Source organism: Puma concolor, chromosome E1, assembly GCF_028749965.1.
Source record: "Puma concolor isolate L17-30 chromosome E1, mPumCon1.1.hap2, whole genome shotgun sequence".
Lineage (NCBI taxonomy): Eukaryota > Metazoa > Chordata > Mammalia > Carnivora > Felidae > Puma > Puma concolor.
The window spans coordinates 14031008-14057961 of record NC_141680.1 but is presented as its reverse complement, the minus strand read 5'-3'; the positions used below and the strand labels follow the sequence as shown (position 1 = coordinate 14057961).

The 26954-nt window shown below is 52.2% G+C and overlaps 4 protein-coding genes across 9 annotated transcripts in view; 2 read left to right on the top strand and 2 right to left on the bottom strand.

Annotated features, from left to right (window-relative positions):
- The window catches only part of SHPK (sedoheptulokinase), a 28816-nt gene extending 27594 nt beyond the window's left edge, over nt 1–1222 (bottom strand). Inside the window, exon 1 of one of the 2 annotated variants that reach the window (XM_086686305.1) lies at nt 999–1222. Coding sequence is in view for 1 of the 2 variants with exons in the window: in XM_025917863.2 (XP_025773648.2) it covers nt 48–215 (168 nt within the window). In the remaining variant the exon portion in view is untranslated. Of the gene's footprint in view, nt 1–47; nt 359–998 lie in introns of those variants that run through there. The other variant, XM_025917863.2, reaches the window with a different exon arrangement.
- On the top strand, nt 519–18222 carry CTNS (cystinosin, lysosomal cystine transporter). 3 transcript variants are annotated; one of them, XM_025917607.2, is made up of 12 exons: nt 521–857; nt 3385–3464; nt 7380–7458; nt 8985–9069; nt 11920–12023; nt 12138–12269; nt 13039–13138; nt 13222–13341; nt 14384–14554; nt 16374–16491; nt 16779–16893; nt 17232–18222. In XM_025917607.2, the coding sequence occupies exons 2-12, from the start codon at nt 3404–3406 to the stop codon at nt 17311–17313; spliced, it is 1167 nt and encodes a 388-aa protein (XP_025773392.2). In that variant the 5' UTR covers nt 521–857; nt 3385–3403; the 3' UTR covers nt 17314–18222. The 3 variants fall into 3 exon arrangements, with proteins under 3 accessions (XP_086542433.1, XP_086542432.1, XP_025773392.2); XM_086686307.1 differs by lacking the exon at nt 14384–14554 and having other exon boundaries at nt 519–857; XM_086686306.1 differs by lacking the exon at nt 16779–16893 and having other exon boundaries at nt 519–857.
- Nucleotides 18223–19191: 969 nt separating this feature from the next.
- TAX1BP3 (Tax1 binding protein 3) lies at nt 19192–24214 on the bottom strand. 2 transcript variants are annotated; one of them, XM_025915642.2, is made up of 4 exons: nt 24056–24214; nt 20982–21101; nt 20511–20588; nt 19192–20202 (listed from the first exon to the last, which is right to left on the bottom strand). In XM_025915642.2, exons 1-4 carry the CDS (start codon nt 24092–24094, stop codon nt 20065–20067), a joined length of 375 nt encoding a protein of 124 aa, XP_025771427.1. In that variant the 5' UTR covers nt 24095–24214; the 3' UTR covers nt 19192–20064. The 2 variants fall into 2 exon arrangements, with proteins under 2 accessions (XP_025771427.1, XP_086542436.1); XM_086686310.1 differs by lacking the exon at nt 24056–24214 and adding an exon at nt 21517–21926.
- Nucleotides 24215–24324: 110 nt separating this feature from the next.
- EMC6 (ER membrane protein complex subunit 6) lies at nt 24325–25772 on the top strand. 2 transcript variants are annotated; one of them, XM_025916642.2, is made up of 2 exons: nt 24325–24470; nt 24643–25772. In XM_025916642.2, exon 2 carries the CDS (start codon nt 24681–24683, stop codon nt 25011–25013), a length of 333 nt encoding a protein of 110 aa, XP_025772427.1. In that variant the 5' UTR covers nt 24325–24470; nt 24643–24680; the 3' UTR covers nt 25014–25772. The 2 variants fall into 2 exon arrangements, with proteins under 2 accessions (XP_025772427.1, XP_025772434.1); XM_025916649.2 differs by having other exon boundaries at nt 24378–24532.
- Nucleotides 25773–26954: the final 1182 nt, after the last annotated feature.

Sequence of the window (26954 nt, the reverse complement as noted above, 5' to 3'; positions counted from 1 at the left end):
AAGAGAGTGGCTCCCCGAGGCGGTGCAACTCCAGGACGCTGCCTCACCTGGGGCCCTGCCACAGCGCTCTGGGCCGCTGCCTCGGCCCGCGCAGCCCGGGCACAGCTCGCCAGTACCAAGAACCCGGATGGGTCGCCGGGCGCGGACTCCACCAGGGCCGCTTTCACAGACGTAGTGCCCAGGTCGATACCGAGAATGACCGACCGTGCAGCCATAGTCGGAGGGCGAAGCTGCCAAAGCTTCAAAGCGCAACACAGCTGACGTCGGAGGAGTAGCGCCCCCTCCCGCACATCCACCCGGCTTCAAGGCTCCGACGCGAGGCCTCGCCTGCCAGTCCTTCAGCCACACCAACATGGAGGCCTCTCGCCTTCCCATTGGTCAAGAAAAGCGGAGCCCCGCACCCACCCCTCATGGCAGGCCCTGGCTATAGGCGGAGAGGCTATGGAAGGCGGGACCTAGAAGGCCCGTCCTGCAAGGCAGCAGTTCAGGGCAGTGCAGCGCTGCCCGGGCTTCGTTCACCCAACTAGCGCAGGGCAAGCCGACAGGCCCTGGGCGCTCCAGGGGTCTCTGTGTCGTAAAAGGGGCTTAATCTTCCCTCACACCCGAGCCCTCATCCCTCCCAAGGCGCCTGCGCCCCTCTGCTCCGCCCCCAACCCTTCCTGATGGTCGGGCTACGACTAAACTACAGTTCCCAGAGTGCATAGCGCCGAAATCTGTACCCGGAGAATCAGGTGGCTGGAGTCAGGTGACTTCTGGTCCGCCCTCACCCGAAATCAAGCCGGCCGTAGGAAGCGGGTGCAGTCACAAACGGCTCCTGCGTGCCGTGTGTTGGGTTCCCCGGGCCTAGAGGATCTCAGGTGAGAGCCGGCGCGGCCCCAACAGCCTCCCCCCATTTCCCAGACGGAACCCCAGAGGGCTAAAGCCTGGTACAGTAAGTCGGTTGAGATCTTGCAGCGCATCTAGTTACCCCCCAGCCGCGCCAGGGCTCCACCACCTACCAGCAGTCCCGGCCTCGAGACACCGGACAGCCTCGAGGTTGGAAGGCCCGCTTGGTGGTGAGCAGAGGCAGGGGACGTTGGGCTGATGAGGCGGTGTGGGTGGCTCTATCCCAGTGCAAGTCTGAACCCCTTCCCCGCCTTCTGGTTAGTTGCCGCCTGAATCCAGGTCGCGGAGTTTGCAGTCTACTTTGGAGAGAGGAGATGCTGAGAAGGCGCTTCCAGAAACTCCAGTTGATGTGCTGAGCGCGGTTCTGGGCTCTGGGGAACTGGGTATGAGGAGACCCTGCCCTGCATTCCGGGGCTTTCAGGCTGGAGGAAAGGATGACAAATGACTGGGCCCTGCCTTTTCAACAGAATTGAGAAAAAGTAACACCTATGCTTTATGAGAGCTTGCTAGGCGCCCTAGGCAACAGCAGTAATCATTTTACAACTTTGTTTCTCAGTCTTTTTTCCTAATCAGACCCTCCCCACCACCATGAAATTTTAATACCACGAATTAACTCTGTTTGTGAACTGTGGCTCTTTGGAAGGCCACAAGCCATGCTTTACTTTTCATCTCCTTTAAAAGTCGTATGATGTAGTCTCACTGTCCCTGTTTTACATTAGGAAGTTGAAGCTTGAGGAGGTTAAATAACAACCCAAAGTAATACGGCTAATAAGTGGGGAGCTCAGGTTCAAACCTGTGCAGTCTGTCTGTAGGGTACACGTTCCTTGCCACTTTCTGTATTCTTCAAGAGGAGACGCAAGAAATTCCAGGTTATAAAACAGTTGACAGGATTAAATCAGATACCTGACAGGAGTTGGAGACCCCTAGCCACAGGTTTCTCCTGGAATGGATGGTTTGGGAGTGAGAGACTTCTTAAAGTGGTATCTGAGTGAGGCCTGGAAGATAGACCTTAACACAGGAAGAGGGGCATGCCTGACTGAGCCCATTGTCATGAAATTCTCCATTTCTACCTTGTAGCATTCACAAGACATAGTTTTAGTGTGTAGCTATGAATCTGACCTTTTTCTCACATTTTAATCGACTTACCTCTTAACGTCTGTCTGTCCTGATGTCTTTCCTCCAAGGTATCTCAGCCTCTGAGCCTGGGAGACCTTTGCTAACCAAATATTTGAGTTTTTCAGTCCACATTCCATTCCTGCAGGATGAGAGAAGAGTTGGTTAGGCCTGATTTGTATCTGATTTCCAGAGGAAAATCTAGACTCTACCCTGAGGGACATTCTTAATTCTGAACTTGAGGACACGGGCAGGTGTGAGGAGCAGAGAGTGGCAAGAGTGAATGGGAGATGCATGGTCATTCCAGACACAGGAGAGCAATTCCCTACAGGTCACAGTACAGAAAGTGGATGGTAGAGGGCACAGGGATGCCAAAGGCAAGGCCTCCAGAGAAGGCTAGAGAGAGGAGGTCAGTGCCAGCAAGGGGAAAAGCTCCAGAGATAAGACCTAACAGTCAAAGGGAGCTGCATCAGGCAGAGAGGCCCCTGGAGGAGGCAAGGACAAGCAGAAGTCAGGCAGGCTGGAGCAGTGAGGAAGACTTATTTGAAGGGAGGGGTATATCAGGAGGCTCCTTGAGGCCTTTTGGGAAAACTGAAACCAAAGGGATGTTTCCACACAGACCTCTCCTAGCTGTCCCCACAGGGATCCCCAGAGGCTGTCAGGTGGGAAGGCCTGGGCTCTGTGTGCCAAGGCAACATGTATAGACCAAGTTACAGATATCCATGATGACCTGCCCCATCTTGACACATGGTTCACCTGCTGTGCGTCAGGGATTATGGCTATTATGCAGTGCATCTCCCTCGCTTCACCAGTGAGTTTCTCCTGGGCTAATCAGGGCCTTGTCCCTCACTGGCTCCCCATCATGAGTGATCCCTGCTAGTCCTGGAGGGACTTAACCAAATGTCAGTTGGTGGCATTAGCCCCTTAGGCTTTTGTCTCCGGACAGGGAATGAAATTAATTTTCTTAAGGGGTTTAGGTTCGCAAAGTCAAATATCTGACTACAGTTTGAATAACTTTTTGAAAAAAAGGACCCTCAACTGAGAAGAGTGCATTCTTTCTTTTTGTTAACTATGTTGCAAGAAGCAGTTGAAGAGGGGAAAAATTCAGTGTTTGTCTACTTCCTCAGAGTGGAACCTTACACGACACGCTTAGCCTCTCTGAGCCCATTTCCCCACATATCAAAGAAAACTAAGTCTCCTCACACCCACTCACCCTGGAGTCTCCTCCTCCAAGCTGGTGATACAAAGCCCATGAGGTCACAGGTGTGAGGTGAAAGTCCTTTATGAACTGTCTATGCCATGGTTCCAAAAGGCATATTGTCCACTTGTTGCTGAGCTGCTCCAACTTTAACCTGAACTTCTCTTGCTGTGTGTTCTTTTTCCTAGTTCTTTGAAATTGAAGAACATGATAAGCAGTTGGCTGATGATTTCTATCCTTCTTCCCCTGAAGTTCATAGAGAAATGTGGTAAGTTTAGAAATGGGCCTCTTTGTAAAGAGGGAGATGGTGCTATAGAGTAAGTGGCCTGACCTGTTTGTAGCCAGTGGCTTAGGATTGTCCAGACTGCATGCGCCTGTCTGCCCATGGCCAAACGACCACTCGGTGATGGAGCAGACCCAGGTCTGGAGTCCAGGAGTTTTACAGGGAGCCAGACAGTTCCAAGATAATTGGCCTTTTTCACAGGGTCCCTGTTACTTTTCCATGTCATCAAAGTCAAACTGTGGAACTCCGACAACTCCTTGCCCTGTAGACCTCACAGAGGGAATTATGTGGGTCCTGGGAGATGTGCAGAAGCAAATGAGGTGGCCACCTTTTTGTACCTGGTTCTTCTCTCAGGTTCAGATACCTGAGGAGTCTGCCTGGCATCCCCTTGTAAGATGAAAAGACCCTCCCTTAGGAACCGAGGAACAGGGTGCCGCAGCCCAGGAAGGGGTAGGGCCTCACAGAACGCAGGCTGGTCGTCGAAAGATACCTTAGGGTTTGTGCATCTTTGTGAAGCTTGATCTTCAGAGCAGGGCCCTAAGAGGGCTGCATCATTCTATCAGTTCTCCTACTGCCTAAAACATAGCTGAGATTCCTTCATGAAAAGAAAATATTTAGCACTCCTAGGATGGCAGGCCAGTTATTTTGATCATCAGCTTGGCTATCGTCAAGGGACAATAGCAAGGCTATTTAAGGGATATCTTCAAATCCCTAACAATTTCAAATGAACCTTATGCAAGCAATACAAATCCTGCAGAGGCTTCCCAACCATACACAGTGGCTGTACCATTACAGTTATCTGGCCTCTTGAAGGCTCTTCCAGGTTTATTAAACAATCAGTCATGTTACTTTGTAGTCACACCTTGTGGATAAGCAATTTCCAAGAAAGGAAAGATTGCACCATCCTGGTGTTCCTCAATACAGATTCCAGAATCCCGCCCCAGACCTGTGGGATCATATTCTCCGGGCCTAAAAGGCCCAAGTGTATGTCACACCCGCATTAGCAGGCTTTAGATAAAGCCTTAGGAGAGAAGAGCATATCCAGCCACCACCATCTCAATTAAACAGAGGAGAAACTTAGGCCCAGGAGGGGGTAAAAGTCTTCCCCAAAGTCACAGAGCTAGAAAACAGCAAAGGTGGAACCTGCCTAGGATCCCTGTTCCATTTTATTATTTCACCTCCTTTCCTGAATCTCATTGAAAAAGAATGGTGAAAGCCACCATAAAATCAAGTGAGTGAAATTGGGTTTCTGACCTCATTCTGCCTTGCCTGTCTGCTCTTTACTTTGGGCGTCGGTCATCCAGGACTGGATGAGATGATTGGCCTTCAGAGTTTGTGGTGTCTGACTTCTCTGGGTGGAATCTTGAGGTACTACAACCTAGTGGCAAGAACCGGGGCTTGAAACTTGGGTTTGAATCCTGCCTCCATCACTGAGCCGTGTGGGCAAGACACTCCCTCTTGGGATTCTCAGTTTCCTTATATCTGAATTGGAAATGAGAATACCCACCTCTCACTGTTACAATCATTAGAGAATGGGTTAACAGTGTTAGCAGAGTGGGTGGGGTGGGGAGCGCAGTGGGCGGCGCCAACAAGTATTTCTTAAAAAAAAAAACCCAGGTTTTTCTCAGGGGAAACTTGGGGTGGTTTCATTAAGACTTATTTGGTAATTCTGATGTGGTGTCCAGAGACTCTTCCTCCAGGGCAAACTGTAAAATATGCTTTCCCTGGATATGATGCCTGCTTTGTAACTGCCTTCCATCTTGGGCTTAAAAATGCTCTGCAGTGTTTAAATGATGACGAGAATAGTCACCAGCAATTATTTCACACTCAGGCCATGTGGAGGGTGGGTCGCAAACACCAGTGTTACATGTAGTGCCATTCTCCCCATTTTATGGGTGAGGAAAGACAGACCCATAGAGGCTCAGAACCTTACCCATGGTCACACAGCGAGGACGTGACAAAGCCAGGATGAACCGTGTGACTTCAGAGCCCAGTCTGTCAGCTGCTAAGTGCCACCGTCTTCCCTGGCTCTAAGTGAGGGGAGAGTAAACATTCCCTGATCTGGTTCTGTGAGAGTTCACAGCCTCCTCTTTTAAAATGCAAAGACTGCGGATGAGCAAAGGCATGTTGATCTCTCACTCACCCTGACCACAGCCCAGCAGAACCCTAGGGCACCAGAGCTTATGGGTGAACCCAGAGGTGTGGGTAGCTGCCTGGCCTCACTTTCAGTATCCCTGTCCTGGGCACTGTCTCTTCAGTGGTTTTGCTTGTCTAGTGTGGCCCTCAACTCTAGACAGAAAGTAACATCAGGGACTTACACACTACTGCCCCACCCCGCTCCACCCCACCCCCAGCTGTGCAAGCCCAGAACAAGCCCAGAACAAAGCTTCGGGTTGACATCAGAGTGTGGAAAGGGGCAGAGTTGCCAGAGCCGCCTCCAGGCCCTGAGGCTACACTTAAGGGAGGGATCGTCTTACTCGGCTCTGAGAAGCTTGGCCTCTGAAAGGGCCAGCATGGGGACAAACCTACCCAGCGGCACTCAGCCAGGCAGCTGTGCTGAGAGCATGGAACTAGAGACGTCGGACTGTGGGAGTCTCAGCTTGGAGGCTTGCAGATGCAGGTGACAGAGCCTGTGTCTGCATTCACGTGTGCAGGGCTAATGTGGGCCCCTCAGGGGCCCCAGGCAGCAGAGCCAGGCCCGGGAGTACAAGTTCCAGGCTGGCCAATTCCTTTGCAGGAGATGAGGTTACTATTCCTAGAGATGTTCAGGCAGAGGAAGAGCACCTTCCAGGTAGGAGTAATGAAAAATAGGATCAGACAGTGGAGGTTAAATTAGGGAACTTTTATGTTCCCTTCCAATCTGAACACCTAAAAATCTCAGATCTCAGTTCCTCATCTTCTGCCTAGAGGGGAGTGGGGAGAGAGAAACCTGGGGCTGCCTACAGCTGCTCCCTCTTTAATCAAGTTGAGCTCCTTCTTTCCCCTGTGGACTCCCTTTCCTGCCCAGTCTAGATTCCTGACCACTCCTTAGTCCTTGCATAACCGTGAAGGCCTCAAGGTAAGGGAGGTGAGGTGGACAGGTGCCTGGGGCTTTGAGCACACCTGGGAGTAGGGGTGGGGTGTGAGTGTGGGCTGCCCAAAGAACACTGGAAGAGGTCGGGGAGAGGCTGGCTCACTCTGGTTCTATAGCCAGGTTGCTCTAGGGTATTTGGCCTTCCCAACCTGCTTCCGCCCTCACTCCCAAGGCCTATTTGTCTACTTTATCCTGCATCAACACCTTAATGCCAAGAAGAAATCCCTATGTGAGACTGTGGTGTTCACCATTCTCCAGCCCCCAGAGTCAGCCTCAGGAAGGGGATCAGTGAATGGGTTTAGCTAAGTTAGTATGGAGCCCAAAGGGGTTCTTTAGAAACAGGATAGCTGGGCCCTGTGTGTCTCTGAGAGTACAAGAAGGGGCTGGAGCAGTTCTACAGGGCCATTTTAGCTCCATGAACAGAGGAGACCCCTGTGCTTTCCCATCTGAAGAGGTGGTTCAAGTCCACATTTTCCAGTCCCGGATTGATCCTTGAATTCCTGCGTGACAGTTTTTGGGGCTCCTATCTCTGGGTAACTCAGCCCCAGAGCTTCTTGGTGTGGGAAAGAGGAAGCTACACTGTTTCCTGCTCAGGCCTGTGTCTGCCTCTGTCTCTCTGGTGTCAGAGGGAAAGGAACGTAATGAAGGCTCAGGTTTCCAGGTCCATCACTTATCCCCCCCAGGACGTCCACATCTTCTCCTAGAACATGGGGGTTGCTGTGAGTCAGCACTCATGAGTTCAGATGTCAGGGATCCTTGTCCCAGCTTTTCCTTGTGGGCCTGAGTTCTCTGACCTGATGGCTTGTCATTGGTTTGGGCCCTTCCAGAGTCAACAGTCGATCTCACTGTTCCTCCCACTGTGAAGCTGGAAAATGGAAGTTCGGCCAACATCAGCATCACCCTTCAGTAAGTTCCCGGGCTCAACTCTACCGTCAGCTGAGTTCATTCACCCTGTGGCTGGGTCAGAGCTGACCCCTGGCTCCGTTCATATTTCAAGTGTGATGCCTTTGCCTCTTCACTTTAAGACAAGCTATGGGGTACCTGGGTGGCTCAGTCAGTTAAGCGTCCAACTTGGGCTCAGGTCGTGATCTCCCAGTTCACAAGTTCAAACCCCACATCGGGCTTTATGCTGACAGCTCCCAGAGCCTGGAGCTTGCTTTGGATTGTGTGTCTCCCTCTCTCTCTGCCCCTCCCCTGCTCATGCTCTGTCCTCACCACCCAAAAATAAATATTCAAAATAAAAATTAAAAAAAGACAAGCCAGAGAAGGGTCAGTGGATATGCTATATGGTATTCTATATGGCATTATCAAGTCCCCTCTCTCCTGAAAAAATAAAATTTTAAAAACAAAAACAAAAAGACAAGCCAGAGAAAGAGAGGTGATAGCAGGTGGTCTGCAGATTGAGGTCCTAGAGTCTTTCCCCACCAGCCGCTGAATCCTTGTTTCTGGTCAGAAGAGGAGGAAGGGGGATTCTCCATAGAGACGTGAACCTTTTCCCCTTCTGAGAGATGTCCTTAAGTGACCAGCAGTTGATGTCAGACCTCAGGGTGGTCCTTCCCAAGGCTCTGAGCATTCGATGACAGCCCTGAAGATCAGGGGGCAAGTTGCTGAGCTGCTCACCAACACTTCTGAGATCCCTCCTGAAAGCAGAAGTGAACATACTGGGTGAATCCCATTCATGGCAACCCTCATGCTTAGCCTTGTCTGAGAGTGTTCCTTGCTGACCTTTGCTGGTTTAGGGGTGAGGTGCTGGCCGAGTACAGACTGCCAGATTCCCAGCCAGGAGGATTCCCCAGGATGAAAGTCTAGAACCCTGTCCTTTACTCTTTACCCTTCTCCCTTTTCTTTATCTCTCCTGGGCAGTCTGATCTCAGACCAAAGCTTTGGTAGCAAGTCTCCCTGACAGACCTGCATTCCGTCCCAATTCCTGCCACCTCTCTATGTGGATACTTTATAAATCTGACAGGCCATCCCCTCACCACATCGTCCCTCTCCAGAATCCTTGAGTGGCATTCCATAGCCTTCCAAATTAACTCCAGGCCTGTACATCCACACTTGAGGACACCACCGACTACTCCCGTCAGACACATCTCATGGCTTTCTGGGGACACACCTATCCCTGCTCACAATTGAGTCCTCGGAAGCCTTCTCCACCAGAGCAAAGGGCATGGTCCTGTTGGCCTCTGGCAGTCACAGCCAGTTCTCCACCTTCTCAGGGTCTCACCTGGCCCCCATGGGCTTCTTGTCTCCTAATACAGATAGAAAGCTCCTAAGGAGCAAGGACCCCACCTGTCTGAGACTCAGGACCTAGCACATAGCACATTTAATGCTAATTGCTTGAGAAGTGACAGGCCTATGTGAAATCAAGAGGGTTGGTTGAGATCTCACAGTGTCCGGCTTCTCAGCAGTAATCAGACTCTTGTCCTCCACAGGCATCCGTTAAATGCAACCTTGGTGATCACTTTTCAAATCACATTTCGTTCAAAAAATGTTACTATCCTTGAGCTCCCTGATGAAGTAAGTAATGAATTTTAACTGATGGGTGGAGAACTGCTGGGTAACAAAATAGTCTTTAAGTGTGTACCTGTAGAAATAGGCCACCTTGTTTTTATACTGTGGGCCGCCCCTGTTCCATCATTCTCAAAATCTCTGATTTTGGCTTTGTTGGTCTCTTTGACGATGGGCATTTTATGCCACATAGATGGAATTAGGAAAGTGGTGGTAAGAAATTTGAGGCAAAAATGGTCCTGGGAATGTAGAAGAAATTCATATGATGATTTTCTAAAATTGTGCTACTTAGAGGGTATTGGTGGACCAATACTATTGTCCCTTCTTGAAAACCTTTTAGAAATTCAGAATCATGGGCCCCATCCTAGACCTACTGATTCAAAACCTGCATATGAGCAAGATCCCCAGATTATTTAGGTCCACACTGAAGTTTGCAAAGCATTATTCTGAGATTCCGTTGGTTGAGTGTTATTTCCAAAAATCAGTGCCAAATACTGTCTAATGATCACTATTCGTAGCCCTTATGCATTTATATGTTAATATACACACTGCTTCTACCTTACCAACATTTGAGCCAATTACAAATTGACTAAGTAAAAAATACCAATAGGGGAGAATAATGTAGAGAATAAACAGTGGTTTAAAAAAAAAGACAAAATAAATGCAGGGATAACTCTGAGGCATGTCACAGGCCCTGTGTGGTTGTAGAAATGGGCTGCAAGTTGGCCCTGAGGCCCTTGGCAAGAAAACGGCACTAAAGCATGCGATCAGATAAAGCCTGTCAACCCAGAAGGGCCTTGTGTGGGAAGGGAGTCCCCTCTCACCCTTTGGTGAACACCACGCCTCATTAGACTGAGCCACTTCTCACCACTTCCTCCTGCCCTGGGGTATGAAGACTGCTGCAGGGTAAGAAAAGCCTGGTGGTTCTTACAGCAGATTGTGGCACCCAGCTGAGGTCTGGTATGATCCACAGATCAAATTTAGACTCTGAGGAATGACATTGATCGCCTAGTTTCAGGTCAGACCGCTAAGTAAAAGTATCATCTTTTCGAAATCAGTGAAAGTCAAACATCATTTTAAGCAAAAGAAGCCTGACACAGTAAAGTAGACTGTATGCTTCTTTGTGCATAAAGTGCACACCCAGTCAAGGCAAATCTGTGGTGTTGGTCAGCATAGTGGTTTCCCCTTGGGGCTTAGGTGTGACTGGAAAAGAGCCGAATAGGGCTTCTGAATGCTGGAAGTGTTCCATTTCTTGACCCGAGTGCTTGATCTTGGTTTGTGGATATTATTTCATCAAGCTGTGATGTGTAAACTTTTCTGCACATATGTTATAATTCACTTTCATAAAAATGTTAATGGTGGATAACATTGTATGTCAACTATAATTTAAAAAAAAATCAATGGTGGGAGTCAAATCCAGTTTTAGAATGATCCATATGAGTACCAACCCACTTTCCAGGAGCCAACCTATATGGCCCCTCCCATCCAGCTCTAGCCAGTCCTGTCTCCTGCCTTTGGAAACTACTGGTCAGAACTAGGGGCCTGACCTATGAGCCTTGGACAAGGTACCCCACCCAGCACATCGCAGATTCCTCACTTGTAGACATAAGGTTAATAATGTCTGCTTGACAAGGGTTATGAGGATTAAAAGCCATAGCGAGTATAAAATGTCTAGGATTGTACCTGGCATGCAGAAAGAAAGCACAGAGTGAAAGATAGTGGTAAATTTTATGGACCTAAAACTGCTCTTAAAAATAAAGTTTATTAATTAAAAAAAAAAAAAAAAAAGATAGTGGTAGTTATGATTTCCTTCTGCCCTGTACCAGTTGATTTCCAGTTGACCAGTTTTCTTCCTTCCTAGTTCCTGAAGGGACGTAGTGGCCCACTTACAAATATACAAACAACATTGCCAAGAAAACCTGTTAAAAATAAGAAAAAAATAGCCAAAAGTGGTACGCATCATGAGGACGTAGCTTGCAAGAGGTGGGCCATGAATTAGACTCTGGGCTTTGCAGCAGCCGCTCATACCATTTTATTTGTTTCGCCAAAGCCCCCTGATTTCTAGTGCTAAAAACACAAAGTCCTTCCAGGGTCCTCATAAAGAAGCCACTGAATTCTAATGACTGCATCCTCACAACGCCTGTGATGTTACCCAAGGAGCAAAGAGGGGGAGACAGTTTGGGTCAGCAAAGGTATCATCCTGCTCCCTGCCACGTTCGGGGGATTTGAGAGTATCCAAGGAAATGACTGGGAGATCAGATGTTGCAGGCAAGCCTCTCTCTTTCTTGGAGAGAACTTTTGATAAACATAAAATGTTTATCAGAAATGAGGGTGAGAATGTTCTCCCTGACAAGTGTCTGTTGATTGCGCCTCTTCTGTTTTGTCACTTGGCAGCCACACTGGGCATGGGGCAGATGTTGTTTGTGGATATTGAGGAGCCTTCCATAATAGCAGAAGTAGAAGTAATAGCAGACATAGTATTTATGGACTTTATGTCATTCATAGCAACCCTGAAAGGTAGACACTTCTGTTATCCGCTTGTACAGGTGAGCAAACTGAGGTCGAATAACTTGCCTGAGATCACATGGTTAGTGAGAGAAGAGCTGTCCCACCTTCCCTGGGAGTTGAGGCCTGAGGGCGGGACTACTGTTCTGCTCAGAAAGTCTAACATACAGGTGGGGGGAGGGGGTTCTTGGGGGAGGGGTAGTTGGTCCAGTGTTTCTCCCTTTTGTTAGTAAGCTCTTGGAAGGTCCGAACTGTGAGTGATCCGTCCCACTATTTCCTAGAGTGTAGCCTGGAGCTGGACACTCAGGTCCCAATAACTATGTAGCACTGGATCAAATTCAGTTTTCCTAACAGGTTGTGGTGCCTCCCGGCGTGACAGATTCCTCTTTTCAAGTGACGTCTCAAAATGTTGGACAACTTACTGCTTATCTGCACGGAAACCATTCCAACCAGACCGGGTAGGCTGGCCTCAGCCCACATAGGCTTAAATGATGAGATGGGAGGCAGGCATCGTCGGGCACATGGGGGCTTCCTTGGAGCCCAGCCTCCGCTCATCCCCAAATTCTTTCTAGCCCGAGGATCCGCTTCTTGGTCGTCCACAGCAGTATCGTTAGCATCATAAACCAGGTGATTGGCTGGATTTACTTTGTGGCCTGGTCCATTTCCTTCTACCCTCAGGTGATCACCAACTGGAGGCGGAAAAGGTAACCAACTCACTGAGCTTTACTTGCAGTCACTTGGGGCTGGTAAGATGGGTGGCATCCCAGCGAGGCTGTAGGCAGCATGGGTTCAGACTTTCTTCCTTGGCTCTTCTCTCTTCCTGCCCCTTCTAGAAAGTTGTCCAGTATGAAAGCTCTAAGAGCCTGTGGCAGGACTTGCAGTGCTAGGCATTTGGTCTGTGGCCCAGTTCAGCCCCTCCCTGTGAAAGCAACGAATTGGGGCTTCTCAGGGAAGCAGAGAATGTGCTGGGAGGGAGGAGTCCACCACATCTGCTGTTCTTGGTCCATCCAGCCCTGCAGGAATTAGTGTCAAGTCCTGCTGCAGTGCTAGAGCTGGGTCCTTCAGCCTTGGAGGTTAAGCGACCCCACCCTGACTTGAAAGACAAAGTGGGCCTGGAGTTGTGTCTTTGCATAGCAAGGACCCAAGCTGTCCTGCAGTTACCCCAGCCACATGGGCCTCATAGGGCTGCTAAGCTGGGAGCCAGGGACGGAGATGCTTTCTCTCTGAAGGAGGCCTCCAGACTTCCCTCCGTGCCAGGACTTATGGAGGCAGAGACAGGGGAAGGAGGGAGGACACTGGTTCCCAAGAGGGTGGGATAGTGTGGCATCGATTGGGGTATGCAAAGGGGCCTGAGGACCGTGCTCTCCTTGGGAGAGCTGGGCCCTCCTCCCCATGTGTTGGGAGCTCTGTCCCCTCCCATCTTTCCAGTCTCAACTTTTACCCTGCTTTGTCTCTTTGTCGCTCCCATGCCAGTGTCATTGGTCTAAGCTTTGATTTCGTGGCGCTGAACCTGACAGGCTTCGTGGCCTACAGCGTGTTCAACATTGGCCTCTTCTGGGTGCCCTACATCAAGGTAATGCCCACTGCAGCCTGGCCCCAGCTGTTTGGTAGCTTGGCTGCACCTCACCCCCAGGCTTCTCCCAACCCCTCAAACAGGAGCAGTTTTTCCTCAAGTACTCCAATGGAGTGAACCCCGTGGATAGTAACGACGTCTTCTTCAGCCTGCACGCAGTCGCCCTCACCCTGGTTATCATGGTGCAGTGCTTCCTGTACGAGGTGAGAGATGAGCTGGTGCCCACCCCACCTCAGGTGCCAACACCCACCACCACCAGCCGCCACCCATACCTCCTATTTTATAGAAGACACAGAAACTCGGCATCTGCTTACTGGGGCCGAGATAAGAGGCCCGGCCCCATGCTGGACACAGGGAACACCCATGAGCCCAAGCCCTCAGGACCCCCAGGTGTGGGGTGAGAGACACAGAGGCAGTGATGACCCAGTGGGTTGAGAGTTGAGTAGGACAGGAGGACACGGGCAGCTCATGGAGGCCCTGACACAACCAGAGAGGAGAGGGAGGGCGTCAAGGAAGTGGCTCTGAGTTGTGGTCCATAGTATAAGTGATGTTGCCGTGGTGGTGGGGCGGCCCCAGTGGGAGGACAGAACTCTGAAGGCCAGGGGGCAGTGAGAGGAACTATGACCAGATGTTTGTGGCTGGGGTTCAGGGTCCAGGTGAGGGGAGCAGGCTCCTGAGGGGTCCAAGGGTCTGGAGTGCCAGGCTGAGGAGAATGGCCTCCACTGCATTGCTGGGGGCTGTTGAGTGCCTCAGCAAAGAAAGCACCATAAGGCCGGTTTCCAGGGGATCACTGACCTGCACGTCTTCTCTCACTTCCCTGTGGGTGCAGTGTTTCCTTCAGGGAGTTCCCTTTGCACATGCAGGGTCAGCCAGGGACTGCTTGGTTCCCACTGTCACGGACCTTCTAGGTTACCTTTCTGTGAAGCCTGGTGAAGGAGACCTGCTTTGGGGAAAGGTAGGGGTGAGGGATAGATTCCAGAGATGATCAGGCTCCACCTGGATCATGGAACAAGTCTGGGCTGGAATGGGGCACCAGGCCTCCAGTGTGTTGGGGGCCACGTTCCCAGCCCTTGGTGGCCTCTGAGAGGTACCCGTTCTGCAGTGTGGGAACAAGAAGCAAATGGGCTCTGGAAAGTCCAAGAATGACTGAACTAGAGATCCTGATAGCGACAGTGGTGTGGTTGGCACTGGACTCTCAACCCCCACCACCTATCCCCTTCCCTTCCCTCTCTCCATCATCCTCAGCGAGGCAGCCAGCACGTGTCCTGGCCTGCCATCAGCTTCCTGGTGCTCTCGTGGCTCTTTGTGCTCATCACCATGATTTTGGCTGCAGTCGGGGTAACCACGTGGCTGCGGTTTCTCTTCTGCTTCTCCTACATCAAGCTCGCGGTGACGCTGGTCAAGTATTTTCCACAGGTACCTCCAAGGCCCTCCTTACTTTTCACATGGCCATTAGAGTGAGAGGGATGAGATACAGACCCCAGGTCCTCCCACGGGGCAGCCCGTAGCCGGGGTGAGGAGGCATGAATGGAAGGTTGCAGTGGAAGCCACGAGTGCAGCCAGAGCAGGGCCAGGCAGAAAGCCGCCCGTAAGTACTGCTGCTCCTCCCTGGAGCCAGGAATCGCCTGAGGAAGTCAGTGGAGACTTCTCTGAGCTCATGCTCCACTCTGAGAGTCAGGTTGTGCGGGTCACTTCTCTCGCCATCCCAGTCTTTCCTAATGACTTCGTCTGCCCCCTACTCTCGCCCCCTGTTAGCACAACTGATGACCCTGAAGGGATACTTGGAAAAGATTAAGTGAGAGGAAGTGGCCTGGGGCTGCAACCTCTGACCTCCATCTCCCATCCAGAGATGCCTTCCTCAGAGGTCTCATCCAGGGTCCACTTTAGGGGCCTTCAGCATGCTCCCTCAAGTACTAAGGCCTATTCAGATGCAGAGACCTAGAGTCAAACACATCTTGCCCCATAGCCCAATGGCCCAGGACAGGGGAAGGTGTGAAATAGCTGCTAATGGTGGGCTCCACCCCTGAATCTAGGGCCTCCTTTAACCTACCCCATTTCCAGTGCAAAAGCCCCCTTTTCAGTCTCCCTGGTGCAGGGAGGCTTGTATTTCCTGGGCTCAGGAAGGATAGCATTTTGCCAGAGTCAAGGTCCATCTCCTGGAGGGCATGGAAACAGATCCAGAGCCTTAAGGATGAGCAGGACTTAATTGTGTGGATGAGAGAGGAGGGGGCATTGGGGGGGGGGGGGGGTGGCAGCAAGGAGACCTTGCTGACTGAGCAGTGTTGAAACTAAGAGGGCCCTAGGGGGCTGGGGAAGAAGGCTTCGCAGTTGAGGGGGATAGGTCTTGAGGGAACCGGGGCCACAGTTCCTGAGTGTGGGAAGGTTTGGGCCTGGTCAGTCTAGGAGGCAGGAGCCCCACCTGGAGACGCTTGGAATTGTTCCAAAACTGGAGAGGTGGCCGCAAGCATAAAAGAGGGTGGGAGAGGACAAAGGGGAACTCACAGGTGGCTGGCTGAGAGAAGACCACCACAGGGGCCATGCCCTCCCTCTTGGATGATAGGGAGGTTGCCCCAGTCAGAGAAGTCCAGAGGGTTCTGGTGTTGGAGGAAGGATGTGGGGCAGTGGCGGCAGGAAGTGGGGGGATGTCCACGTAGACCCACCCACTAGACCTAGGAAGTGGAGTCCCCAGAGCCCAGCCAGAGCCCCTCTACCGTTGGGGAAAACTGAGGTTAAGAGAACTCCAGTAACTCTCCCGAGATAACCTCCTTCCCGGGGTGGAGCTGGGGTACCAGACCAGACAATCAGACTCCTAGCCTATGTTGATAAGCACAACATGAAGTCCAGGCTGAGTTTAGGAAGACCCTTCAATGGAGATGAGAAGAAAAATCCATTGCTAGAAAACCAGGGCAGGGTTTTGTCGCAGAACAGGAAAGGATGAAGACTATGGAGAAGCAACATCCCCCACTCCTTTGCAGTTGCTAGGTGCAGGGATGGGAGGAGGAGGGCTGTTGGCCGTGCACCCAGATGAGACCCCCTGGACCTGCCCATACTGCTTCCTCTGCTGGCAGAGATTGTCAGAGCCCAAAGGTCACTGTGTTCTTTGGAGCTGAGGCCCAAGCACATGAGTGGGAGGAATTAGAGCTGCTCTTGTTTAGAGTGGCGGTCACAAGGTGCATGAGGCAGCCACTTAGCCCCCTCACTGCTGACCTTATGTCTGCCCATGTGTCTGACTCAGGCCTACATGAACTTTTACTACAAAAGCACCGAGGGCTGGAGCATTGGTAACGTGCTTCTGGACTTCACCGGGGGCAGCTTCAGCCTCCTCCAGATGTTCCTCCAGTCCTACAACAATGGTGAGTCAGCCAGCAGGCTGCCTGCCCGTTCAGCGGGCTGGAGGCACAGGGTGGGGGCCAGGCTTCCTGGGACACCTCTCCATCTGACCCCCAGTCCTTCAGCCTGGGAATCCAAGCCAATCCCAACACCCAAGGTGAGACTTACCTAGGGGCCTTGGCAGCTGGAGGATTAGTGGTTTCCTGGGCAGATGAGGACCCCCACTCCCACCCCCACAGCCCCATATGCTCCAGCTGCTTCAGGAGCTGCCAACTTAAAGCCAAACTCTGTCCCCTGTGGCTATTAACAGACCAGTGGACACTGATCTTTGGAGACCCAACCAAGTTTGGACTCGGCATCTTCTCCATCTTCTTCGATATTGTCTTCTTCATTCAGCACTTCTGCTTATACAGAAAGAAACCAGGGTATGACCAACTGAACTAGCACCCAGGGACCCAGCATAAATGGCCCAGGCCCTGCGCCCGCCAGGAAGTCTGGGGCAGAGTCTGGAGTGCAGGGCTGGCGCCTTGTGCTGACAGTGTTGAAGCGCTCTCTTCCTCAGGGCCAAACGCCTTATGCGCAAACCGGCCTGCCTTCAGCCAGGACTCTCCCAGGCCGGGCTGGGGAGGAACCTCCCTCTGAGACAGACACCAGATTCTGCTCTGATATGGAAAACGACACTGCTGACGGCCCTTCCCAGGCCTTGCCGGCCAGGCATCTGGCCCTCCTGCATCTTGATGCCACCGTCTTTATTTTCTTTAAGGCTTCAGGCAGCACACACGGGTTCTGACAGCCGTCCCAGGCAGGATTGGGTGCTGAGCTTGGAGCCGAAGGCCTTGACCTAAACAACCAGTGTTTCTGGGAGCAGCTTGAAGGACTGACCCTGCAGTTGTGAACCAAGGGCGCTTTGCTGCCACTGCCGTGTTCCCAGAGACCAAGCAGCCTGGTGACGTGGCCAGTGGACTCAGAGGTGCTGGTGCTGGTGGCAGAGGGGATAGGATATTGGGGTCAGGCCTTTGGGGTCCCTTCTCTGAAGGCCACATTCTCTGAGCACTCACCGTCCTGACACTCCTGCATAATTCAACTCCCACAACTTAATCGCAGGTGGCCCAGGCCAGGGTCTGGCAAAGAAACTGTATTTCTGAGCCTTGAGGTGCCCAACAGATTGGTTTTGAGCTAGGCTTATGCCCAATCCCTCTGGATCTTTATCACACTAACCCCTTTTGGATTTTTTTGAGGGATGTTTTGGAAGTAAGTAGCTTAATTTCTTCACCTTCTGCCTACCTCCACTTTCCCAGAGTCCCGGGGCCCCACGTAATCCCCTTCAACTGCTCCTCATCCTGCATCTGGAGTATGGGATGGACATGCGTGCACTCACACACACACACAAACACACAAACCTGTGCCTTAGAGGCCTGTAAGACCTGCCAGTTGGTGAGTGTAGCTCCCCTACAGGGGAAGACTGGCCCCCTTCCCTCACTTCCCCCAGATTCCTACCTGAGCCTCACCAATTTTTTGGCTGTTCAGGAGCCTGAGCCTGACATACGGACTTGAAACCACCTCACACAATCCTCATGGGCCCAACCTTTATTCCAAACCCCCTTCTCTTCTATCCCAGGCAGCTCTCCTTCCTGTGGCAGGAGGGGAGTGTCCCAGGATGTGCCTTGTCAGTTCATTCTCAAGACTTTTTTACTACGAGATCAATGTGAGGTGCCTGTATCCTTAATTAAAACCTGATTTGTTTCCTTTCTGCACACTGAGCCTTTGCCAGATGCAGAAGGCAGGTGTGTTGGCTTCAGAAATAATCCTTAGGGCTTAGGGAGACAGCCCTACTCAACCCGTGAAAGGAAACGCCAGGGGTTGCAAAGTACACTGATCCCGAGGTAGCTGCATGCCGATCCTGCACTTCATCGGGGAGCCCTCGTGGGTAGTGCAAGATGCCTGCCTGCTCAGGGCCAGGTAGGTCCCACAGGTACCATGTCTCTCTATGACACTTAGACTGTGGTTGTGAGCACATGTTGGGTGGGTTAAGTGTATACTCTTCATGTTGGCGGGGGTGGGGGTGGGGTCTTATCTTCCAGATTCTTCCTCTATCCAAATATCAAAGAATTTCAGATCTTGTTTCTCCAAAAGCAGAGATTGCAGGCTGACCAAGCCCACAGACCTGTTTTATTGGGTGCCACCCTGCAAAAATAGGAGATACCAAATTTCTGGTTTGAAAATTTGGAAAACTGGATTTGACACTTGTAGGCAGATCCATGAATGACAGTAATCCCCAGAGCCGGTAGCACAGCAACACTGGGCCAGGCAGAGGCCCCAGTGTTGTCCAGCTTACCTCCATCTCCTCAGAGGACAGCCTCTGGAATGTGGAGCTGCACTCCTGCCTGCAGGAAACTCCATGCTCCCAAGAGTCTTGGCGGGGGGTGGGAGGGGTTCCCACGAACACCTCGGTGCCCATGAGTCCCCCCCGCCCCCCCCACCCAGGTGCAGCAACACATAAGTGACACATGGGAAGTTCGGAATTCCCTGCCCCCAGTTCCAGTGAAGGTGCTTCCAGACGTTCCCACAGAGGCAGCCCTGACCACACAGCAACAGGCAGGCCTGGGAGTAGCTGGGCTTCATCTCAGAAGTGGATGGGGACCAGGCTAAGCCAGCCCGACGACCAGAGCTCTAGTTGCCATCCATCCCCAGATGTCCCTACCCCCCGCCTCAGCAAAAACCCCTTATGAGTTCCAGCACTTTATTTGGGCACAAGATGTCAGGTATGGGCAGCTTCATACGGCCCCATTTCCACAGGAACCAGAGCAATGCTTGTTCCCAGATGTGAATTAGTAAGCTAAATTCAGAAGTAGAATTGGCACCTCCAAACAGAAAGATAAAAATGCTTTTGTATCAAAGTTGTGATTAAAAAAATATAAAGTTAAACGCACAGGCATAGAGATGGCAATCCTCAGAACTGCCCTGAAATGTCAGCCTTGAATTTCGTCTAAGTCTCGTAAGCAGGTGAACCCTGGGGAGGTCAGCGCCCCTCAGGGAAATGGGGTGCAATGGGGTGAACTGTGAGCCTGCCTGGCTTCCACATGGGCAAACCTCTGTAGCACCTCTGGTAGTGTGTCGAGTCCCTGCTGGGGAAGGCAGGGAAAAACATGGGGCACAGTCACTGCAGAGCTGAGACACAGGGACAAGGCCAAGCCCTACAGTTGGGACTGAGTGTGGCAAAGGCCAGCCCCACCTGGCATCCTCCAACTTTGTGGTGGCTCTCATGAAGTGGGGCCTCTGCCCATCTGGTCACTGCTGAGGCCATGCAGCAGCAGAGTCTGTGGGCCAAACCTGTGGTCACTACAGACTGAATACAATTCAACTCCAGGCCCTTACTTTCCATCAGTGTCTGCAGGAGAGAGCTGGTCCCAGACGCTCAGGCCAGTGGTGGGAGAGGGGAAGGAAGGCTGAGTCAGGCCAGGGACAGGCCTCTGGGACCAGCTCTGGCCTTTCGGAGCTGGGGCCCAGCACACGTCAGAAGCCAAGATGAGGGGCAAACAGAGCGTGGTGGCGTCAATGCAGGCAGGCAGGCACAAGTCAGGGACCGCAGCAGGCTGCTAGGACAGCATGGACTGCTGCACTGCCTTCTGCAGCGACTGCCGCGTCACCAGCAGACGCACCACCTCCTCCGAGCGCTTGGTGAGCCGCTTCCGGGCTTGGTCGTGCGTGACCATGGTCATGTCCCAGCCATTCACCTGGCCCAAGGAGAAAATAGAGCCTACCTCAGTTTTCTGCCCTCTCAGATCTGGAAGCAGGTTGGGTTTTGGGGTCCTGGGTCACCCAAGCAGGCTCCCAAGCTGATGTCTCTTGGCTGAGGGATCACCAAGTACCACATTTGAGGCACACAGAGGAGAGAGCCAACTTCCTCTGGGGGCAACACCAGCAGGGGCTCCAAACAGTTTCAGGGAGCCTCCCAGGTGCCCCAGGAAGCAGGGCAGCCCCCAACCCAAGTGCTTCAGACCCTGACCCAAGCGTTATTTTCCTCGTCTGGGACATGTGTTACCTGCATAATCTTGTCTCCAATCTGCAGCCCAGCAATTTCAGCAGGGCCTCCTTCAGATACCCGTGTGACATAAATGCCCTGGAAAGAGACAGCCTAGGTCATTAGACTGGTCCCTTACCCAGAAAGCAAAGCCCAACATGGCAAACTCCCAGCCAACTCTGCACAAGCCTGCCCCCAGCACAGGCTGTGCCAAGACAGCCTAGAGGAGAGCGGGGCTGCCCCACCATGCTCTGGCACCTCCTGCCGGCCTCTTCCTGTTCCTCCTGGACTCTAAGTGAGTCTTCCTAGGGCTGGGAGGTCCATTCCCCCACCTCCATCCCTATGTATTCCCACCAGATCATTTCTTAAACCTTCTTAGGGAGGACTATTTGAAAGAGGTCTGCTCCCTATGTGAAGGCCCTGGAAGCAGAGACCCACCATCTCAGGCCTCTGAGCCCAATGGAGAGATCCCAGGCCCCTGGTCTCTCTCACCTTATCTGTCTTGTCTTCTGAGAAAGGATTCTGTGAGGGATCCTGGTCAATTCCACCTCCAATGCTGAAGCCCAGTATTAAATTCTCACCTTGACGCAGCTTGTGAATTTCAACTCTTTGCTGGCAAAGGGAAAAACACGTTGGAGGCAGGTGGGTATGTGGACAACAAATCTGATCTGTGTCCAGCAGTAGCCTCAGGCTGCTAGGCCAGCTCAGAGCCATGCCAAGGGGGTGGGGCCCAGGGCCCTCCTCAAGATTCCAGCTGGTCACCAGCCTGGGAGACAGGGGTGAGACTCAGAACTCAGCCACAACAATCCACCTACGCAAGCTGTCGGAGCCTTGTTCCCCTTCCTATTAGTCTCAGGCACCAACCTTAGTCAACATGCGCTTTAAGCCCCTCCTGGCCCAAGAGCCAGCATGCTATGGCTGCTATGGATTGGGAGGGGAGAGGAAGGGGACTATGTCTCAGGGGAAGGACCACACAGGGCAGAAGGGGTCAGGCCCTGTGGGGGGAGGGGGGAGGGAATGTAGGTACCTTGCTGAGGCAGCTCATTGCTGAGCCAACGCTATCAAGGGCAAGACTGGAGATGCTCCAGAAAAGCAGAGAAGTTCAAACTTGCACAGAAAGGAGAGGAAGGGCTGTCCTGGCCAAGGGACAAGAGCATAGACTTGAAAGTGGTACAGATACATGTCCATGAGATGAGTGTACAGCATAGGTCTGGAACTGGGTGCTGAGGTAAGGCTGGGGCCAGATCAGAAAAGCTGCGGAGTGTGGGCCCAAGAGGCTAGCCCTGAAGGAAGGAGTTTCTCCCTAAGCCCCAGACCTTGCTGTTCATGCAGTGTAGGAGGCAGAAGAGGGTTCTAGGTCTGTGATCCCCAAACTGCCAAGCTCCTTTCAAAGCCCTCAGCAGGCACCCTTCAATCACCAAATAGTAGGGGTGGGACAAGATCACTGCCCGCCCCCGCCCCCTCCCACCAATCCCCCTCACCCAAAGTTGAGTTCTAACAGGAAGGAAAAAAAACCAAAGTGACTTGATCTGGACGGAGGAAGGATCATTTGCAGCAGGCCTTAAAGGAGTGACAGGAGTCTGGACACCTGATTTTGATTCTGGGCCCACTAGGGCTCCCAGGAGTAAGGTTGGTCATGGTCAGGTTTGAGGCTAGAATGACCACTTGGGTAGTCAGGAGGGGAACGGGTGTATCCCAGAGGTGGGATGTGGAGGCCAGGGAACACGACTACTTGGAAAATGAGGCCAACAGACTTGGGGACTGCCCATGGTGGAGAGGAGTCAAGGGAAACACGCAGCCACCTGGCCTGGCTGAACACAACCATCTCTCAGCTGGTGACCCTGAAGAAGCATTTTGGAGTTCCAGGAGCCACCCAGGCAAGTGTCCAGAAGGCAGAAGGACCTATGGAACCAGAGTTCAGAGGAGAAGCGAAAATGGTTTTAACATTCGCAAAATGGTAACTACATGGGATAGGCAGGAAGCAGGAAGGAAGCCTCCTCCACCCCTTCCCCAATCCAAAACACAAGAGGGAGAGGCCAGACCCCCACCATGTTCAGACATGTTCCTAGTGTTCCCAAGAATTGGAAGGTCATGGTCTTACAGTTTTGAGGAAGGCCTGCGGACCTGCCAGAATAGGAGAAAGGGGAAGCAGGAAGTATGACTAGGCCCACTAGACCTAGGTCCTTGTGCCCAAAAGTGTGAGCTCCTCCAGGCTTGCTCCCCCTCCTCCAAAACAGAACTTTGCACACCATTGACCCACCCTCAGGGTCAGAAGGGAGTACAGGCCCTTGGGCTGGAAGACAAGGCCCTGTCACTGACTCACTAGGTGAAGTCAGGCAGGTTATGGCCCCTTTCTGGTGCCTCCCCTACACCCCCTTTTTTCCTTAAGAAGCAAACCTGGCCCCTTCTCTCTGAGGCAGCTAGGGATCTAGAAAGCCAAGGTTGGTGCGGCCAGGGTGAAGCTTAGGACAGCTGTCCCCAGATCCAGAAATGTACTTTCCCAGGCCACAGCTCGTTCTCTAAGCTCAAACTCACATGCCACCTTTATCAGCAGCTTCACACCCTGCCAACTTCTGACTGCAGGAGCTCCGCTGTACACCCATCTGAGATTCTGCGGCAAGTCCCATGGCCTCAGGACTGGGACTTCCATCTGACCCAATGCTGCCTGGCAGGCATTTCTTCTCAGAGATCTGGGTTTTTCCTGAGGACTTCCTTTAGGCCTGGACATGACCAGACTTCTCTCTGGGACTCAGTTTCCCCACCTCCGCCTTGGAGTTTGCCTCCAGGCTTCATTCAGCTTTGGCACTGGCTTCTGAGTCTAATGTCCCAGCCTGCCTTCTTCCCTCTGCCTAGTCTAATAGCATCTGGCACCCAAGACAAGGCAATGGGGGGGGGGGGGGGGGGGGGCTGTAGGCAGGGCCCTGAGCTAGCCCGAAGTGCCAGGCGAGGAACCTGGACTTTGCCCCAGGGCTAGGGATCCGGGGAAAGTTTGGAGCAGGAGCGAGCCAACTGCATGAGCCTTCACTCTGGAGCGGGCGGCGGAAGGTCCGAACAAGCAAGCCTGGATGGGAGGGATACTGTGCTGCTACTCAGGCTCAGGCCATCTCCACCCCCCAAGTTTCCTTCTGGGCGGCGGCGTCGGCTGCAGCGGAGGAAGCACTTCCTCATTCCAGAGGCTGCGACTCACGGACGTCGGGCCCGGTGCCCGCCCCCCTCGGCTGCTCAGCTGGGGACTCAGGCCTGGGAAGGGGGCGCTCTCCCGGTATTCCCACAGCTGGGGACTTTCTCCTCAGTCCTTCCCGCAGGAAGGAGTCCGACGCAGCGGCGGTAATGTGCGGGGTCCGGCCTCGGTTCAGGGTCTTCAGGAGGCGCTTGGGTCCCAGCCATCTCTGTTGCCTGGCTGGGGAAGACCGCGGTCCCGCTCAGGCAGAGCCGGGACCAGAGCCCTGACGCCGGTTTGCAAGAGCCCTGGGTTCAACGCTTTGTCAACCTGTCTGGGGCGTCAGTTTACCTATCTGCAAAGTGGGGACAAGCCAAGACGAGGAGGAGCCCGCGAGCGCACTCACCACCACAGCGGTGACCGGCTGGCCGGGGATGTAGGACATCTCGACCGCAATCTGGCAACCAAGCGCAGCTCAGTGAAGCCCGCAGCGAAAATCCCAGCGGCCGCGCCCTCCTTGGTTAACAAAGGCAACCCAACTCGGCCCGCCCCCTCATGAATAGTTAGCAGATCCCCAGCCAGTCACCGGTCGGAGCGCTGTTCAGCTTTCGGAAGTCCCTGTGCTTGCGCAGAAGGACGGGGAGCGGGTGGAGCGTGCTCGGGGAGCCCGCCGCGTACGCGTCAGGGGGCGGGAGCGAGGTTTTGGCGCATGCGCAACCTGGTCCTCCCAGCAACCTCCAGCGCAAGATGGCGTGGGGAGGTTGTCTGCCGCTGGCCGTCTGAGAGAACGCTAAGTGTCTGTGTCCGCCGCCGTGTTGCAGGTACCTGGACGAAACTGGGCAGGGCCGGTCCGAACCCTCAGCCTCCTCTGCGTCTCGCGAAGGTCCGAGATCCGCGAATGGTGGGAGGTCTTGGAAGTCCCGGGGGGGAGGGGCGGCGTGAGCGCAACTCGCCAGGCTCCCGGGGCCACTTGTAACTTGGTTCCCTCTGCAGCTCCGCGAGAAAGCAGAGGCTGAGCCCCGGCGGGTGCGATGGCCGCTGTGGTGGCCAAGCGGGAAGGGCCGCCGTTCATCAGCGAGGCAGCTGTGCGAGGCAACGCCGCTGTCCTGGATTACTGCCGGACCTCAGTGTCAGCGCTGTCGGGGGCCACGGCCGGCATCCTCGGCCTCACCGGCCTCTACGGCTTCATCTTCTACCTGCTTGCCTCCGTCCTGCTCTCCCTGCTCTTAATTCTCAAAGCGGGAAGGAGGTGGAACAAATACTTCAAATCACGAAGACCGCTCTTTACAGGAGGTCTCATCGGAGGCCTCTTCACCTACGTCCTGTTTTGGACATTCCTCTATGGCATGGTGCACGTCTACTGAATGGGGGCAGGGATGACTTTTTTAAAAAACCAGATTGGGAGGACTGTCGCCAGGATTTAACACCGTGTACACTTAGTTTTTAAATTGTTGAATTCGCTGCTTGTTCTGTAACGTTATAACTTATATCTGAAGACGAAGAGTCTGTAATATTCTTCAGATTAAATGAAGCGTAAGACACTTCGTGGAGTTTTTTGCCTACCTTAACTCATACCCCATGTGTGCCGTGGGTGCAAAATTGGAGAGCTGGGACTGGCTTCTGTAATTTCCCTGCATTTACACATAGGCCACCCAGAGAGGGCCAGTAGGGCCTAAATAAAAAGAAAACTTACTGTTAACATCCTGAGAAGTAATAACAGTTAATATTTATTGTGTTTTCTGTATGCCAAGCGTTGTGCCTTGTACCTTTTACACCCATTATCTCGCTTAACTCTAGCAATATCCTTATGGGGTAGATACGTTATCCCTCGTTGATGAAGCTGGGGCTCTGGTTAAATATACCTCTGCCATTAGAGGCACAGCTAGAAAGAGGCAGAGCCAAATTTCAAATACAGGTCTTTTAATTCCTCTTGCTGTACTGACGAGTGTACCTTTTCAGATTCCAGCCTTCCCTCCCAGTAACCACTGCTTTCAGGTATGAATGGTGCCATTTTAGTTCCATTTCACCTGGTTACAGCTGGCTGTCATTTCCATTTTAAATAAGTTCAAGCTCTTTTCTAGAGTATGTCTAATGGAGATTAAACAGACAACATTGAAGCTAAACTTTGGGCTTGTTTAGAGTGTCTGTCTATATGCTAATCTACAATCCCTTCTTGTCGGGGTTGAGGGGTTACATCAGAATAAAGTGCATATACTTGAGAAATATGTATTGCATTAGAGTTATAGTAGCGAACATGTTGCTCAAGGAATTTATAGTTAACTAGGAAGACCAGTATTACCTAATCTCACAAATATTTAAATTATGGTAAGTGCTGTGAAGAGAGCACATAGGAGCCCCAAACTGAGCTCAGGTTGGGGAGTGGGGATCAAGAAAGCCTTGAGGAGATAACATTACATTTGAGACCTCAGAGTTGAAGAACAGTGTTGAAGAACAAAGTTGAAGAGGCTACTTGCAAGAAAGCACATGTGCGGGGGCCATTGGGCAGGAGGGAGTTTGACATGTATCTGGAGAGTTAGAGAAGAGGCCATGACCGGGACCTGGAAGGCTACGGTGGGGATTTTTTGGCCTTGGTCCTAAGAGCAGTTTGGGGGAGCCTTTGGAAGTTTTAGCCAGGAGTGATGTGACATTTGGATTTTCAAAACAGATCAGCTTTAGATCAGAAGATGATCTGAGAGCTTGAGTCCAAGTCTCCTTTTACACATGGTATATGGTCTGTGGCCAATAACGTAAATGGATCTGGGACCCAGGCCTCCTGAATCCCATTTGGGGCTCTGGACCACATGCTTGCACATGAAGGGAAGAAGCCGGTGAGGCCACAGCTTTGCCTCCCCCTCCCAATGACCTCTAAGCCCTTTCTCAGGCCCCGACTGAAGAGGCTCACATTCATGGTTTGCATACTCCCCCTTCTTAAACTCCCCCGTCCCCTCAGGGCCTTCTCTGAGTGGATAAGGGAAGATTCACTCCTGATGTGGAGTAAAGGGAGAGTCCTACTGGATATGGGGGCGGGTGAGGGGGTGGAATAAGTGAACTGATTCACTTAACTATTTCTCTATCTCTAGGCAGTTAAGGTTGTTTGAAATGTTAACTGTTAGAAAAAAATACTGCAAAGAATATCCATGTCTATATTGTTTTCAGGGAACTTAATAAGCTCCTAAAACAAGATAAAAGCTTGATTCCAAATGCTTTCCAGAGTTTTATCAAATTACACTCATTGAATGAAAATTACCAGTTTTATCAGTGCCTTCCTAGTCCTTTAATGTTTGCTCATTTAAAGAGTTTCCTTG